The 18,398-nt window shown below is 34.8% G+C and overlaps 1 protein-coding gene across 2 annotated transcripts in view; it reads left to right on the top strand.

Annotated features, from left to right (window-relative positions):
- PPA2 (inorganic pyrophosphatase 2) overlaps positions 1-18,398 on the top strand; it is a 92,382-nt gene that overhangs the window by 40,148 nt on the left and 33,836 nt on the right. For both annotated transcript variants that reach the window (XM_043571260.1, XM_043571267.1), the window contains one exon: positions 4,445-4,571. In XM_043571260.1, coding sequence (XP_043427195.1) covers positions 4,445-4,571 — 127 coding nt within the window. The remainder of the gene's footprint in view (positions 1-4,444; positions 4,572-18,398) is intronic.

Raw genomic sequence — 18,398 nt, forward strand, 5'->3', positions numbered from 1 at the left:
CTGCATCCCAAAGGGTTTGGACTGTTGTGTTTTCATTTTCATTTGCTTCCATATATTTTTTAAGTTCTTCTTAAATTCCTGGTTGACCCATTCATTATTTAGTAGGATGCTCTTTAACCTCTGTGTATTTGGAGGCTTTCCAAATTTTGTGTTTTGTTGATTTCAAGTTTCATAGCATTGTGATTAGAAAATATGCATAGTATGATCTCAGTCCTTTTATATTTGTTGAGGGCTGTTCTGTGACCCAGTATGTGATGTTTTGGAGAATGTTCCATGTGCACTTGAGAAGAATGTGTATTCTGCTGCTTTTGGATGAAAAGATCTGAATGTATCTGCTAAGTCTATCTGTTCCAGTGTGTCATTCAGAGCCATTGTTTTTTAACATTTTCTGCCTGGATGATCTATCCGTTGACGTAAATAGAGCAAATATAGTAAATAGTCCCCAGTAATCACGGTATTATTATCTGTAAATTTATTTATGTTTGTGATTAGTGGATTCATATATTTGGGTGCTTTCACATTGGGGGCATAAACATTTATAATTGATCCTCTTCTTTATGGATAGACACCTTAATTATGATATAATATAATTATATATTTAATATATAATTAAATATAATTAATATAATTCTTCATCTCTTGTTACAGTCTTTGTTTTGAAATCTAGTTTGTCTAATATAAGTATGGCTACTCTGGCTTTCTTTTGACATCCCGTAACATGATAGATGGTTTTCCATCCCTTCACTTTCAATCTGCAGGTGTCCTCAGGTCTAAAATGAGTCTTTTATAGGCAGCATATAGATGGATCTTGGTTTTTTATCCATTCTGATCCCTATGTCTTTTGATTTAGTATTTAGTCCATTTACATTCAGAGTGATTATTGAAAGATAGGGATTTAGTGTCATTATTCTATTTGTAGGTTTCATGCTTGTGATTATGTTTCTGCTGCTTTGTAGTCTTTGTTGCTTTGCTGCTTTCCACTCGCAGAGCACCCCTTCGGATCACTTTCAGGGCTGGCTTAGTGGTCATGAACTCCTTTAGTTTTTGTTAGTATGGGAAAGCCTTTATCTCTCCTTCTATTCTGAATGACAGCCTTGCTTGATAAAGGATTCTTTTTTTAAGCATTTTTAAAAATGTTTTTATTTATTTTTGAGGGAAAATGAGACAGTGTGTGAGTGGGGAAGAGCAGAAAGAGAGAGAGGGAGACACAGAGTCCAAAGCAAGCTCCAGGCTCTGAGCTGTCAGCACAGAGCCCGATGCGGGGCTTGAACCATGAGCTGTGAGATCATGACCTAAGCTGAGGTCAGATGCTTAACCGAGTGAGCCACCCAGGCGCCCCTGGATGAAGGATTCTTGGCTGCATATTTTTCCTGTTCAGCTCATTGAACATTCCCTGCCTTTCCTTTCTGGCCTGTCAAGTTTCATTGGACAGATCTGCTACTACCCTTATGTGTCTATGCTTGTAGGTTAAGGCCCATTTGTCCTTAACTGCTTTCAGAATTCTCTCTTTATCCTTGTTTTGCCAGTTTCACTATGATATGTCATGGTGTTGACCTGTTTTTATTGTTTTTAAAGAGAGTTCTCTGTGCCTCCTGGACTTGGATGCCTGTTTCCTTCCCCAGATTAGGGAAGTTCTCAGCTATAATTTGTTCATTTTTGTTTTTTTTTTTTTTATTTTTTAACGTTTATTTATTTTGGAGACAGAGAGAGACAGAGCATGAACGGGGGAGGGGCAGAGAGAGAGGGAGACACAGAATCTGAAGCAGTCTCCGGGCTCTGAGCCATCAGCCCAGAGCCCAACGCAGGGCTCGAACTCACGGACCGCGAGATCGTGACCTGAGTTAAAGTCAGACGCTTAACCGACCGAGCCACCCAGGCGCCCCATCAGCTATAATTTGTTCAAATACACCTTCTGTCCCTTTCTCTTTCTTCTTCTGGAACTCCTGTAATATGGATATTATTTCATTGCATTGAATCTCTTAGGTCTCTAATTCTCTTCTTGTGGTCTAGTAATTTCCTTCCTTTCCTTTTGTCAGCTTCCCCATTTTCCATAATTTTATCTTCTATTTCACCTATTCCTTCCTCTGCTTGTCCCATCCTTGCTGTGCCTGTGTCTAGTTTATTTCGCACCTCATTTACAGCATTTCTTAATTAATCGTGACTATTTCTTAGGTCCTTGATCCCTGCAGCAATAGATTCTCTGCTGTCTCTTGTGCTTTTTTCACACCCAGCTATTAGTTTTATGACTATTATTATAAATTCTTGATCAGATATATTGTATCTGTTTTGAGCAATTCTCTGGCTGTCAGTTCTTCCTGGAATTTCTTTTGAGAATTCTTTCATTTTGTCATTTTAGCTAGTTTTCTGTCCTTTACATGTTTTAATAGCTTGTAATGTGTCCTGTACCTGTGAGTACTACTGTATTAAAAAGGGGTCATACACTGTTCAGGGCCTGGCAGTTCAGAAGGGGTTTTTGGAGTGTGTTACGTGCACTCTGTTCCTGTGTCTTGGCTGCTTTGTCTCACTCCTTGTAGTGGTGGATTGGATCATCCACCAGGTGTGCTTTGATTGGTTTGTTGAAGTAAACTTCGAAATGAGAAGGATGGGGGGAAGAGAAACCATATCCCAAACAGAGAGAGATGATAGGAGTGGAGAAAAAAACCAGGCAGAGAATCAAAGAAACTATAGGGTTTAATCCACAAAGAGAAAGAGGAAAATAAAGAAGAAGGAGATACAGAAAAGGTGTAAAAAGAACAGAGTAAAAATGCCTGATTAAACAAACAACCAGAACAGAGAAAAAAAGAAAAAGAATATATATATATAATTAAGAATTGACCAAAAATCAAATCAGAAACTATAAGGCTCTGTCCCACCAAGCTGTCTCCGTATACCCCTGGACATGCCTCTGTCAGTTTGTAGCCTGGATTCCTGGAATTCCAAGTATTCTGACCTCAATACTACTGCCTTTGAGGGATGAGGGAAATTCTGGTATCCCTACTCCTCCACCATCTTGACTCCTCCCCTACAAGGTGCTTTTTAAAACTATATGATTCCTCAGAATTCCCCCTGCCACCAACGGCTTCTGCAGGGTCCTCTATTGGCACCATTGACATTTTGGATGGATAATTCTGTTACAGTGGACTGTCCTGTTCAGTATCCCTGGCTTCTTCCCATTAGATGCTAGTAATACCTCCCTGTTTTTGACAACGAAAATTGTCTCCAGACAATGTCAGATAGTCTCGAGAGGGCAAAATTACCTCTGGTTGAGAATCAATAATCTAATTTATAACTGAGCCAGCCTTACACTAGTAATTATGTGATAACTTCAAATTTGAACATTTTTGTTTTATAAAGATCTCCTGGCATGAGGTGTGTAAGTCTCCCCAGCAAGATCGGAAACCTTTGAGAACAGGGATTTTGTTAGATACATAGTGTTTAACATAGTGATGGGTACTTAATAGAGCTTAGACATATGAGAGTCTGGTTAATATAATTGTGCATATTGCCCTACAAGTGAGATTTCAGTTTACTTTATAAAATCGTGCTAATCTGTTGTGTGTAATTAGGTTGTAACTAATTATAAATTCCTGTAGATTTATATTAAGATTTTAGATTCATTTTGCAAATGTTCTGAAAGGACTTATTTGACTTTATGGTTTCAGATCTGGGTTTTTTTCCTTCTCAAATTTCAAGACACAAAAGTGACTTTCTTTTGCGTACCTTGCTTTCCAAATGTAAAGCTGCATTTTGAGTCATGAAGGAATTTGTTCTGAAGCATGTGTTCAAATTTTAGCTTGCAGTGAAATTCTGTAGGGCCAACAGGATATAGGAAGGATGCATGCATATAAACTTGGCATTGGCAACTTTGAAGGAACCACTGAAATAACTTTCTTTAATGCATGGAACATCTGCTTCAACATCATGCAATTTCTTGGTTTCCTTTAAAATCTTGTTAAGGCATTTTATGAAACCTGTTTTATCTGTATTTTTAACATATTAATTCTTCCAGTGTCATTCATTGTCTTAAGGCTGTATTCTAATATGTTAAAAATTTACTTTTCACTTGTAACTGATAAATGTGGTTTGCAAAACAGCATTTTAAGAGGATTCTCAGCTCTCTATTTTATCCCCAAACAGCAAAATCCAGGTTTATACTATGTAATGATATGCATGGGTTTATTTTCTGTTTAGTAGGAGTTTCTAGGCCTAGTACATTAAATTTCAAGATCTATAAATAACTTTAGTTTCTAAAAAGGAATCAAGATACTTAATTTTAAAAGGGATATAATAATAGGCTTTATAGACTATTTTTACATTATCTTTAATTATTAAAGCTTTATTAAATTTCATTCTGTAATGCTTTTAACCTTTCATATGTATTTTCTGATAGATGAGTAAATTTCTCCAAAGCCTTGAAAATGCTGAATTTCTTTTCTCTTTAAAGGTTCTTTCTTGTGGAGAGGTTATTCGTGTGAAGATCCTTGGAATTTTGGCTCTTATTGACCAGGGTGAAACAGACTGGAAAATAATTGCTATCAATGTGAATGACCCTGAAGCCTCAAAGTTTCATGGTAAGTCTGTAACTTCCCAGAAACAGAAGTAAATCAGTATGTCATTCGAATTCTTAGCATCTAAAGGGGGCTCATGTAAAACAGAATATGTATATTTGATTTTTTTATTCTCTTCATCCACAGATTATAAAGGAGAATCTATTATGATTGTATCTGAGTTGTGTCATATTGCTAGGAAGAACAAGAAAGAGAAAAGGCTAGATAGACAGGTGGTACCTCAGACTAAGAAAATACAGTCTGTAGGTTCCCTCCCTCCTTCCTTCCTTTTTTTTGCTTAAATTTCTCTTGTTCATCTGAATAAGTAGAAAACTAAGGAAGGCATGTTCATCAAGGACATACACTGTTTCTGTATCTAGTTTTTGTCCTGTGTTGCAAAAATGGAGGGAAAGATAACTGTCCTTTGACAAAATTTTGATGTCCTAGAAATTTAAGTTCTAGAAATAGCTTGGTATGATAAAGAGTGGACTTTCTTTGGAGTCACACACACCTCAGTTTGAGTTCTGGCTGTGCTACTTTCTGAGTGATTTTGGGTAGATCATCTAACATTTGTGAATTTCAGTTTGGTCACCCATTAAGGGAGATAATTATATCTACTTGTGAGCTTGTCCACAGTAAGAGATGATTCACTTAAAGCATCTGGCTGTCATATCAAGTGTTGAATATACGGCCACTGTTATTATTCTCTATTTTTCCCCCCTATTTTTCTAGCCTTTTTTCTTTCAGTTTCATTCTTTTCGCGTTCCTGGTTTCTTCTAGGCCTCAGTTAGAAAATATGCCATTTCTGAATGGATGGGAACTCATTAACACTTAAGTGTTAACCTCTCTTATTTTATGTGCATTTAAAACCTTTTCTTGCACATGGAACAGCAAGAGATTTTATGCCATTCTTGAGTGTAATTGAGAAAGGAAAGGATCTGATAAGGTGAAGTACAAATAACCTCAGGGGCAAAACTAAAACATAAAACTACAATTAAAATATGAGGCTTTAGTTCATAACCATATATATTTCTTGTCTGTCTTTTATTTTATCCTGGGTTTCTTTAGTATATTTCTCATATATATGTATGTAAGAGAAGCAAAATACACTGTTAAACATTCTTTAATGCATTAACTGCTCCTCAAATGAGAACTGATAAAATAATGGTGCAACAGCCAGTCAAAACAAATCACGTAACTAACTGATTGGTGATATGACACACTGAAGTTATGAAACTCTGCTAAGGGATGCCCCCTCTACACTGGAGAGGCTGAGTGCCTGAATGAAACTATGTGTTAGGTGGAATAAACTATTCTTTAGCCCAGTTCTGTTCCACATGTGATTTAACTTTGTGAACTCTCATCATATGCCAAGCACTTGTACCTGTTCTAGTACATATTATTATTCTTAATTTAAAAGGTGCTCTAAGGATTTAAATAATTGGCTCAAGTTTGCACATCCATTACATAGTAGAACTATGATTTGAACTCATTTCTGTCTGATTATAAAGTCCACTGTCTATCTATAATATTGTACTAAGCAGTTAATACTTGATTGTAGTAATTCGTGGTTTTTGTAACTAGCAGTATTATTGAAACAAGATTACATAAGGCTAATAACTACCTCATGTTTCTCTTGAGTTTGCTAAGGGTTAGAATGAAAAGTTCTCTTTCTTTACTTGAATTCTATTTGTTTCCTGAATGGAGATGACTTTGCACTTTGGCATCTTCTAAATTCTTTTTGTGTATGTTTGTACAAAAAGACACACCGGAAGGAATACTGAAGCTTATTTAGGTTGAGGTGACATCAGACCAGAATAATTACAAGAACTTGTTGAGTACTATTGACATATTTTGCTCTGAAATGATGTGCTGACATTGTGTTTTGTATTTATTTCCTGAATGAGTAAGGAATATGGGGGGAAATGGATATTATTTACTTTAAGGATATTTGCCTATTGTTCACTCTGGGTAGTACCTTAAGTAATCATATATGTAGATTTTGTAGAGTAAGTTATTCTATAGTTTTAAGAGTTTGAAATGTTTTATTCTTAATTCCTTTTGCCTTCACCTTATTGTGATATAGTCTACGTATCTGTATTGATTTTTTTCTCTCTTCTTTTTATAGTGACCCAAGAAAAAAATAGATACAGGCACAAAGGCTGAAGAAATCATAGTAGAAATTTTTTAAATTATAAATCATGGAATACTAGATGACTCTATGTGGCAGAGTCATAATAATTATTAATTATTTTTAATTTAAGCTCAAGTTTTTATTTATACTTGTTGTATCTCTCAAACATGATCCAGCTGTTCTCTCAACTATTTCAGACAAAAGACAGATTTTGTTGTCCTGCTGCTTGAGCAAATGTTAATTGACAGAAATCATTCTTTTTTTTTTTTTAAAGTTTTATTTATTTATTAGAGAGAAAGAGAAGTGGGGGGAAGGGACATAGAGAATCCCAAGTAGGCTCCACATGGTCAGCATGGAGCCCAATGTGGTGCTTGAACCCATGAACTAGAGATCATGACCTGATCCAAAACCAAGAGTTGGATGCTGAACCAACTGAGCCACTCAGGTGCCCCTGACAGAAGTCATTCTTAATTTTACTTTTTTTTCTTCATTATTTAGCCTGATGTGTTGTTTGTGTTTTCATTACCACCTACTAAAGTGGGGCATTAGAGGGGATGAGAACTGAGAGATGCTCCGTAATTGCAGGGGTGGAAAGCTTCCTAAATTTGTGAAGAAATTTAAAAAAAAAAAAACAAAACAGTTCATATGATTTGATTTTGATATTTAATAGTCTTCTATTATAATAACTTATCTTCTCAAGGTACCTACCATGTAGTTCAGTAAGAGCCTAAGTATTGTAACCATGTGGCTTATTTTATATGTTCCAGATTAAAAATTGACCTTTGGCAGGAGAGAGGAGACCTTACAAACAAATAAAGGAATCAATTTCTTGATTTCTAGATTAGATGAAATACCTATTATAACAACTTGTGATTTTATTGCAGTAAGATAAAAATGTATATTTGGACCCATATGATTAAATAAATGTTAGCTAACAGATAATCAAGTTTGTTGCTGTTCTCTCTACATCTTTGAAAATTAACAATATTTAATCATAAATTAAGCAACATTTAAACATTTTATTATGTGTCCATTCCACATCTAACCTTCCAGAATCACAAACACAGTGTTTTGGATGGCATTTTTAATTATAAAAATAATCATATGCTTGGAAATAAAAACTCAGAAGTGTAAAAATACAAAATAAAAAGTACAATTCTCCTTCCCACTTCTCACGCCAGTCTGACTTCTCCAGTCTGTATCTTCTTCCTTGTATGTTTTTAGTTCCCCTGCACAGTTGCTTCTCTACTCAAGCATTGTATTTCTTAATTTATATCTTTCCTTTTGACTCAAGTTGCTGCTCCAAAAACTTAGGAATTTAATTTCTTATACATTTTTAAATTGTTACTGTATTTCTTCTTCGATTATGTTAATAGCTCTAATTATTATACTTTGGGCATTATTTATCACTTCATTACTTTTGAACAATAAATTGTGGTTGCCCAGTACAAAACCAGGGCATGGAGGTTTCTGCACTACTTCTCTGTCCTTTTCAGACCAGTTTCTCTGACCTGTACAGTAGCTCCATAGTGGCTAATTTTATCATATTTAAATTCTGTTCTTTAACTGTTTTTCATATTTTGTCTCTTGAGTCTGAAAATTGAAAAATAACAAATAACATTTATAGTGTTTATGTGAATAATACTATTATTCACCTCCTTTATCATATTAATTATGGACACAAGAGAATAGCTTGCTGCACAGCGATCATCACGGGGTTTCTTTTCATTGCCCTGGGTTAATAGTTCTGTTTTTTCTTAGATTCTTTCATGTCCTCTTTTTCATTTTCATTGTTGGCTGGTGTACATTTTCCAAAAATTTTTACATGACGTGGTTGGGAGATTGATTCTGAGTCCATACATGTCAGAAATGTCTTTTTCGGGGTCACTTTCTACTTAAATAGCTTTAAAATACCTAATGCAATAACTTAAAAAAATTGCTGTGTATAATTTGGGATTTTTATCACAAAGGAGTGATTTTATAACAGTGTAAATATTTGTTGTCTTTACTTCTTGGAATTTTTATTAGATCAATAGGAAGAAAGGTTAAAATCATGTAGGGGAAGGGATAGCTATCTATAATTTTTTTTTAATTCGGTAGTTTTCTGAGCATGTGTGTAATACAGAAATTTATAAAGAAATTTTTGTTCATTTTCATTGTTGTTTAGACATTTAAAAAATAAATCCCTCATTAATTTCCACTATCTTAAGAAAAAAAGAAGCTGTTTTTTGACATGATCAGTACCTATGTTTTCTTTTTTGAAAAAAAGAAGTCTGTTTTAATTTACTGACAGTATGTCCTTCTTTATTTCCATACATATTTTTAAAATTTTTTGGAGAATTATTACAATTCTACAAGGAAGTTTTAGGGTTGTTGTATTATGAAATCACTTCTTTGATCCAGATGAACATATGTGCAGACTGTGGTAGGCTGTAATGACCTGTTCTAATATTTGTAGTTTTTAACTTTGACATGACTGAACTAAAACTAGCCATTGCATCAGAGAACGTATTTCAGTTAGAAACTGTGATTGCTGGCTGTATTTCTGTAATTTTAATCTTATTATTTAAATCTTCCAGGTTTTTCTTCTGAAGCAGAAATAGCCATGGTGAAACTCCAAAAAGAAAAGTCTAAATAACATTTAAAAACAAATTTCTTGTGTTCCTGGTAGAAAATCAGTCACTTTGGCTGGCTCATTAACACCTGGAGAGCACTAAGACCTTTTAATACCCTGTAATTAGGTTCCAGGCTCTAATGCTCTTAATGGTACCTTAATGGCCTGAAAGAGTTAATAAGACTCCCAGGGCTCCTAAATTGTTACTAGAGAATGCCTTGGCCATTAGGGATAATAGTGCTTGGTTATGAAATAACCAAGTTCAGAGCTTTTTAAGAAAATTGAAATGCGAGGGCATGTGTAATTTCTCCTTGGGTTAAATTAACCACCTTCTATAATGTAGAGCTTCACATACTCACCAGACAGATGTTTGAACCTCTTCAGAATGCCAGTGATGCCTGAGGACCTTATGTCAGGTGAAGTAACCTCATAGGAGGTAATTTAGGCCTACAAGCTACTTCAACTTGCAGACTGTTAAAGATTTTTTTGTTTGATCTTTAAATAAATGAAAACAATTGTCTGTTCTATTGCTTGTGCAGTGATTTTGCAGTTTTTAAAAACAAAAAATTAGAAAACAAAAATTGAAATCAGAACAATTATATTGGTTTAGATACATTCTGGGATGAATAAATTACATGAGTAAAAAGGGAATTATTGAAAATGAGGACTTTTGGGGACTTTTTCAAAGGCCAGCACTGTACTGATCTTAGAAGTATCAGAATTTATCTGTATTTCATATATGTAGAATTTCAGCTTACTTTTAGAGAAATTTAAAAGTCATGTAAAACTGTATAGTTCTTCAATGTCTTTCAAGGCAGTTATAAACCTGTGAAAACCAATGCTCTTTGACTCAAATTTTCATTAGCTGAATGAACACCTAGTGTCCATGCAATTATGATCTGAAGAATAAGGAAATTTACATGGTGTTTGATTTCCTTACTTTTTAAAACACAATTTAATACTGTTATTTAGGGAGAAAAAAATAGAGAATAGCATAGAAATCTTAAAGGAAAATATTTGTGTTATCCTTTAGAACCAGCAAGAATAGAGTTCAGTTTGCTTTTCTGTGCATGGACTCGTTGGCCCGGAAGGGGGCTGGTATATCACCACTGTCATCCTAAATGCTCTCACATTTCTGTAACAACTACTGCATGTTTAGTAATTATGCTGAGTGTTTCTTCTGGAATATCTGTTTAGCTTATTTACATAAGCTCAGGCAAAATGTGATAGTGTCTCCCCTACCTCTTTTTCAGATTAAGGAACTGAGGCACTGGGGGGGGGGGGGATTCTTGGTTAGTAACTTGTCTGAAGTCATACATGGAGCCACTGGAATCCAGTTGGTCTCCAGAGCCTGTGCCGTTCACTGCATCCCACCACTCCTCTGAAAAATACTGGGGTAGTTGAATGTATCTGTGGCCTTGGACAGTGTTACTTTCTGGGAGTGCTGACCCTTTGCTCTTAAATAATGTAGGCATCAGTGAGTTAATGATGATTAGAGGTCCCAGTAAAAGGATGGTTTTTTTGATCTTCATTCCTTTGATTTCACTAATAGGTACTTCAATAGGCACGGGTGTGTAGGGATGGGGTGTGGGAAGAGGTAGTTTGAGGAACAGGGACAAATTGAGTAAAATGTACTATAATTAAGAATAGAATTACATCACTGGGAATATTTTGCTTCTTTTTTAAACCTTGACCTCTTCCGGTGTCTTTTAGGTTTCAGTCATACTCTTGTGGTATGGTGGAGGGTAGGGGAGGTCTAAATTCTAAAATCCTCTCTTGTGTTTGTTAGTTAGCTGACCTTGGGAAAGTCTTATAAACTCTGGAAGCTTTACTGTCCCCAACTCTAAAGGTGCAGAATTTATCCTCTAATCGGTAAATGATCCCTAGCATTTTTCCCATCTCGTAAATTTTGTTCTAGGAACAAAAAATATTTGTTCTAGGAAATATTTTTATTTTTGCTTTAAATGTTTATTTATTTTGAGAGAGAATGAGAGGAAGGAGCAAAGAGAGAGAGGGAGAGAGAATTCCAAGCAGGCTCCACACTGTCAGTGCAGAGCCTGATGCGGGGTTTAACCTTACAAATCTGAGATCATGTCGTGTGATCACGTCCTGAGCAGAAACCTAGTCAGACTCTTAACCGACGGAGCCACCCAGGTGCCCCGGAAATATTTTTAATTCATTATTTTCAGCTTTCCTTTAAAGTGGAAAGACCTAAATAAATTGTCTTCAAAGATAGTGCTGAAGGAAACACAGTTTAAATTAAAGGATTACGAAGTAGATTTCTTGGAGACATGGCACATTTTTAAGTTTTCTAGGGTAGCTCTTAGATGATGGAGCTGGAACTTCATTGGAGGTCTTTCTGTCTGACCCCAAACCTGAGTTTTTATCCATTCTGTTAAATGCTTCCAGTTAAAATCAGGTTAGAAAAATTACTTGAATTTCTGCTGTGTTTAAGGCACCCGAATGATTTTCACTTTACTGATCATAAAGTTTCTTGTGAAATGGCAATGAATATTTGTATTTTGGGGGAAGAAAATCAACAAGGTCTTTTCCAGGAGGTTTTTCTGATACAATACAAATAGGCCTCTGTGTAGAATTACCTTGTTTGGTATTTCTTATTTTGTTGTGTGTTAATTTCCATTATTTTTCATGATATTAATGTATATTTTTAATACAGGTGTTGATAAGAGTAGAATTAGTAGAAAAGGGTAATGGAGAAGGAAAGGTCAATAAAATGAGGGTTACTAAGTTCATCAGACTGTACTATAAAGCATGGATGTGCAGACCAGTGTGGAAAACAAAATCTTTTAGAGATCTGAGTAAACTGAAAGTATTCAAACTATTAATTCTGAGCTAGAGCCTCTATTTGTGATGCAGAAAATATAATGAGTGTTGTGGAATGGAGCTGTTGTTTCTTGTGAATGCTTGTAAGATATCGTTAAAAACGTTATGTTCTTGCTTCCCACAGATTTTGTTTGAGGCCTGTTGTGCACATATTTAGCTCTGTGAGAGCAGCAGCTGTAGTGCTGGAGTGAGAGCTTTGTGCATTATTTCCTTTGGTTAAATCCCATAGAATTGGAAACTCTTTTTTTTTTTTACCTTTTCCTTTTTCTTTTTGCCGCCTTTGGACAAAATTTCACGCGTGTGGCCATTTTCTAGTATCTTCTTCCCTTTAAATAATATGAACAAAGAGATACGGCATTACATTTATGTTACTGGTTTTTATCTAAAAATAAAAACAAAAAATCCACACTGATGATATGCTTCCCTCCCTTTGTGTTGTAGTTTGGTGGAAATAATCCAGATAACAACAGCATTTTAATTTTTTTCTACAGATTACTAAGAAGATCTTGTTATATTCTATGTTAGGTTCGTGTCTAAGTTTTTAATACTAATTTTTCCATTACAATAGCTTATTTTAGAGGGAGAAAATATTTATACTTAAAATTCTGGAGTTTTTCAACAACTGCTATTCTGTTTCTTTAGAGTCGTGTGTACATTTCTGTTATGTGTACATATCTATTCTTTGCATAATGCTTTGGAGATTCCTGCATATTGTGTGTAATCACTATGCTTTGTTTCATTTGATTGCTGAATAGTGTTCAGTTGTATAGATAACACCACAGTTTATTGATGTACTGAATGAAAATTTGGGTTTCCTTCCAGTCGGGCTGATACAAATAAAGTTGCTGTGAACAGTTATATACAAGTTCTTGTGTGAACATAGGTTTTCATTTCTCTTAGGAATATATCTAGGAATAGGGTTACTGGGTCAGATGATAATTGTATGCTTAATATCATGAGAACCTGTGACACTGTTTACCAAAGTGGCTGTGTCACTTTGTGCTTCCACCGGCAGTTGTAGGAGAGAGCCAGTTGCTCCCAGAACCTCCATCCATTCTTTGTGCTTTTGTTTCATATTGTCTTAAATAATAAAATGTCTTCTAAAGAAATTACTAGAAGTGGGGCACCTGGGTGGCTCAGTTGGTTAAGCATCCGACTTCAGCTCAGGTCATGATCTCACAGTCCATGAGTTCGAGTCCCACGTGGGGCTCTGTGCTCACAGCTCAGAGCCTGGAGCCTGCTTGGGATTCTGTGTTTCCCTCTCTCTCTGCTCCTCCCCCGCTCATGCTCTCTTTCTCTCTCTCTCTCTCTCTCTCTCTCTCTCTCTGTCAAAAATAAATAAAAACATTAAAAAAAATTTTTTTTAAAGAAATCAGGAGAGGCGTGCGCGCACACACACGTATTCATTTACATTTACCCACATATTTGCCTTGTCCATACCCATAGATTTTATTACAGAAAACAGAAACAGAAGATCTGTAGTTGCCATTTGGTGTCCTTTACCTTCAACTTGAATGCTTTAGCATTTTTTTATAGCTTATTATTTTTTAAAAATTTTTAGAGAGAGAGACAGAGGGAGAGAATTTTAAGGAGGCTCTGTGCTGACCCCCAACGCGGGGCTCAGTCCCACAACCCTGGGATCATGACCTGAGCCAAAATCAAGAGTCGGGCTCTCAACCAGCTAAGCCACCCAGGCTCCCCGACTTCAGCATTTTTTGTAGTGTAGTTCTGCTGGTGATGAATTCTCTCCATTTCATTGATCCGATATTGTCTTTTCTGACCTGTTTTTTGGAAGTGTAGTTTCACTGGATATAGAATTTTGAGTTGAAGGGATCTTTACAAAGATGTTCCATTTTCTTTTGGTCTCCACTGTTTCTGAAGAGAAGTCAGTAGTTAATGTGTTGTTACCCAGGGTATATGTTGTTTTTCTGAGACTCTTTTAAAGATTTTCTCATTTTTGATTTTCAGCAATTTTTCTCTGATATACTAAGTAGTATCCTTTCTTTTATATTTATCCTGCTTAGAATATACTGAACTTTGTAGACCTGTACGTTCATGTTTTTACACATTTGCGTAATTATTTGCCATTATTTTTTTCATCCCATTCTCTCTCACCTTCATTCTGAGACTCCTAATACATATTTTTAAACACTTTTTATTGTCCCACAGTTCACTGAAGCTCTCTTTATGTCTTTTCAGTCTTTATTCCTTACTGTTCTTCAGACAGGATAATTTCTGTTGTTTTATTTTCTACTTCTGTGATTTTTTTTTTTTTTTTGCCATATCCAAATGCTGCTCTTAAACCCATCTGACTTTTCATTTACTTCCTCATTTGGTTCTTTTTTTCTGATAGTTTTGTAGGCTTTTTTTTCTTCCTTAACTGAGATTTCCACATGTTCATGAATCATAACCATATTTTTTAAAAGTCCTTGAACATATTTGTAACAACTGCTTTAAAATCCTCATTTGCATGGGTTGTCTCAGGATTGATTTCTGTTGGCTGTTTTTCCTCTTGATTAGGAGTCTCAGAAATATTCTAGTATGTGCAATAAATCATATGGCCATCTTGCTTTTGCCTAACAGGCATTTTTGTCCCATATTGAGTCTACAGGGTGCTTATCTTGTTTTTGAGTATTTTTGGTTTTCTCTTTTTATGTTCTTTATCTTGGTGTTGGTTAACCTGTATGTTGAAACACGAAATCAGTGCTTATCTTTGACAGAGGTTTCTGTTCTCTGTGAAGAGAAATGCTTCATAAAGTTGGGCATTGTTTTTAATTACTGATAATTTGGTTAATATACTTGAATTGAGTGAGTCTCATTTCAGAAATAAAGGAATTTTATTTATGTATTTGCTTCCTTTCTGTTCGAAATGTTTGTTTTTTTTTTTAATTTTTTTTTTCAACGTTTATTTATTTTTGGGACAGAGAGAGACAGAGCATGAATGGGGGAGGGGCAGAGAGAGAGGGAGACACAGAATCGGAAACAGGCTCCAGGCTCTGAGCCATCAGCCCAGAGCCTGACGCGGGGCTCGAACTTGCCGACCGCGAGATCGTGACCTGGCTGAAGCCGGACGCTTAACCAACTGCGCCACCCAGGCGCCCCCGAAATGTTTTTAAAAAGTGGTTATTTAAGTTTAATTTAAACACAATAGAAATGAAAACACTTTATGAGAACTAGAAAGAAAGGTAAATGCATTTGTCATAAGAAATTAATTACAAATGCATTTGAGGCCCCATCTTTACCGTAAGAATAGATGTGTTTATAGAAAACTGTTAGGATTAAGTATGCATGTGTATGTGTGTGCATGTATATCCACATCCCTTTCATGTTATTTTTAGTGCATATTTATATTGTGTATATCTGTGCCTGGCTGCATTGATTTCTCAGTAGAGTCATACACATTAAACATAAAATAACTGTCAGTATTAATGTAAGAATGTTCAGTAATTTTCTAAATTATTAATTCATGTTTATTTATTTATTTTTGAGAGATGAAAGCATGTAAGGCCCTAGGTTTGCCTGTGAATATAACTTTGTCTACATTCCATGGAAAAGGTTTTAGGGGATTGGAGGGATGACAATTAATATTTCTTAAGAATGATCCCTTATTTTTATTAAATGATTTTTAATATATTGCTTTATTTAATCCTTACAACAGCTTAGATTTTCTACATTTTATGGAAGAAAATATACAAAATAATGTCCTTTCCCAAGGTGATGCAGTATATGAATTCCAAAACTGGAATTTGAACTTAGTGCTGATTCCAAATGGGATGTTTTTCCTAATTTACCTAATTTCTTCTTATAAATTTTGAGTGTTCTTATTTTCATTGTTCTCTGAATATTCTTAGAGTTTTTATTTTCTTTTGGACCAAAAAGTTTTTTGTTAAATAAATAACAAAAGAGTATATTTTTCTTTTTTTTTTTCAATATTCTATTTTTAATTATACAAAAAGTTGAAGGGACTGGGTATGGTTGTTTCTTGGAAGGCAAGAGAGTTATTTAAAATGTTTTATTGTTAATCTGTAGATTTATTGTATTTGCTTACCAAGTGTGTTGTCATAATTTTCTCATGTTTAAAATTTCTTGATGTTTTGTTTGTTTTTAATTCACAATCATGTTTTAGGCCCATTAGTGCTTTAATGTATCTCTAGATTAAAAAGATCTCATACCTTAGGTATTTCTTTTTCATTCTTGATGGGCGGTATGTATAAAATGAACCTTACCAGTTTGAGTTTTTGCCTCTTTTATATCATTTATTTCTGAAGTCTGGGTAAAATAGAAGTGACTAGAGTCTCCCCCTGCTGTAAGAGTGTATCTTTAATTAAAAAAGAACAGGAGAAACTTTAATTCACAAACCACTTTCTTTTTCTTTTTTGCTTAATAGATCACAATTTGTGACATTCTTTTAGGTTTTAAAAACAAATGAATTGGTTTATATGGAGAAGAAACCTAATTACATGGAAGGTATACCACTGTCTCCGATGAAGGAAAAGCGAAGTCACAAAGATTGCTTTTAAAAAATGTAAAGTGTTATTATGATCCTCTAATGTTTACAGAGATGGAATGATAGGCTTTGACTAAGATATTTTTAGATTAATTTCTTTGCTTTTGTAAATTCCTAAATCAAAATTAGTCAAGGAAAACTAAATTAAACTGGAGAGTACTAGATTTGGAGAAGCCAAATTGAACTTTAAAATTTGTCATTATATTTTATCATTATTCTCTGTTTTTCCTTAAAGCTAATATTTAATAAATAAATTATAAATTTTCTAGTGAATTTGTATAGAACTATGATTGTTTATAAATTTTAAATCTCCAGTTTTAACATAAAAATTCTCTTAAGTAAACTCCATTTAATCTTTTCTAATTAAATTTTCAAGTTTGGAAACCACTTTGTTATAAAGTAAATAATGGCTGTACACTGTTTGTCGGCCATTTGACATCTTTTTATGAAACTTAAAAAAAAAACTACAGTGATAAATATTTAGGTGACTGCTTAATTGATTGTACTATAATTTAAATTGTTACTTAATGTTGCCAGCTATTCCTTTTTCATTCTTTGATACTTTAAATTTTATATAGGTCTGATCTTTACTGGGTTTTGTTTTTAACTTTTTTTCTTTGGTAATTCCTTTTAGTTCTGCTTTCTAAAAATATCCAAAATTGACCATTTGTCACTACCTCCATACAGCTACCATTTATCTCGGCCCTCATTGTATTTCATCTACAGAGACTGGATTTCCTGACTCCACTTCTTCCTTTATGATCTTTTCCCTACACAGCAGAAGGAGCAATCTTCCTAATCTGTACTGTTTGGCCCAGAACCCTCTAATGGCTTCTTATCTCAAAGTAAAAGGATGGCCCTTAGAGTCCCTTGTGACTGGCCTGTGGCTGCTTGCTTCTCTAATCTCATCTCCTAACATTCTTTCTTCACTCTGCTCTAAACACAGGGCTTTCTTACTGTCTTCCTTAACCATTTTAAGCACAATCATACCTCAGAATATTGACATTTCCTATCTTCTTCCCAGGACTTCTCCTCTTCTAGATATTTGAATGAGTTGCTCCCACACTTCATCCCAGAATTTACTAAAACTTGGGGTGCCTGGGTGGCTCAGTCGGTTAAGCATCCTTCTCTTGATTTGCGCTCAGGTCATGATCTCACAGTTGTGAGATTGAGCCCTGCATTGGGCTCCACAATGAGCATGGAGCCTGGTTGGGATTTTCTCTCCCTTTCTCTCTACCTCTGTCCCTGCTTGTGTTCTCTCTCTCTCTCTCTAAAAATAAGTAAACAAACATTAAAAAAATAACAATTTACTAAAGTTTTATCAGAGGCTGTCCCTGACCTTTCATATCTAAAATCCTCTTTCCTCACTATTCAGAGCAATCTACATGCATAATTGTAGATTTGTATGTTTTTTTTTCCTCATCTTTAACTATTTTTTTACTCAGGCCTAATTTGACCGCAGATATTTTTAGCAAACTGTTTTATTGAATTCTTTCAAAACATTGAAGTCAATTTTATAGAAATAATTTTTTATACTGGTAAAATCATTTCCTTATATAATATTTTATAAATCTCATAATTACAACCACCAATACGGTTGGCATAGGTGCTTTGGGAATAAACATACCTGATGCATGATAAAGCTAAAACTTAACTGGTAGAAGCAAAGTGTGGACTTCTTTCCAGAGTTTTCTGCCAGACTCAACATACAGACCACTATGGACAGCAGTTAAAATATTTTACGGAAGTGGG

This window comes from Prionailurus bengalensis, chromosome B1, assembly GCF_016509475.1.
Source record: "Prionailurus bengalensis isolate Pbe53 chromosome B1, Fcat_Pben_1.1_paternal_pri, whole genome shotgun sequence".
Classification (NCBI taxonomy): Eukaryota; Metazoa; Chordata; class Mammalia; order Carnivora; family Felidae; genus Prionailurus; species Prionailurus bengalensis.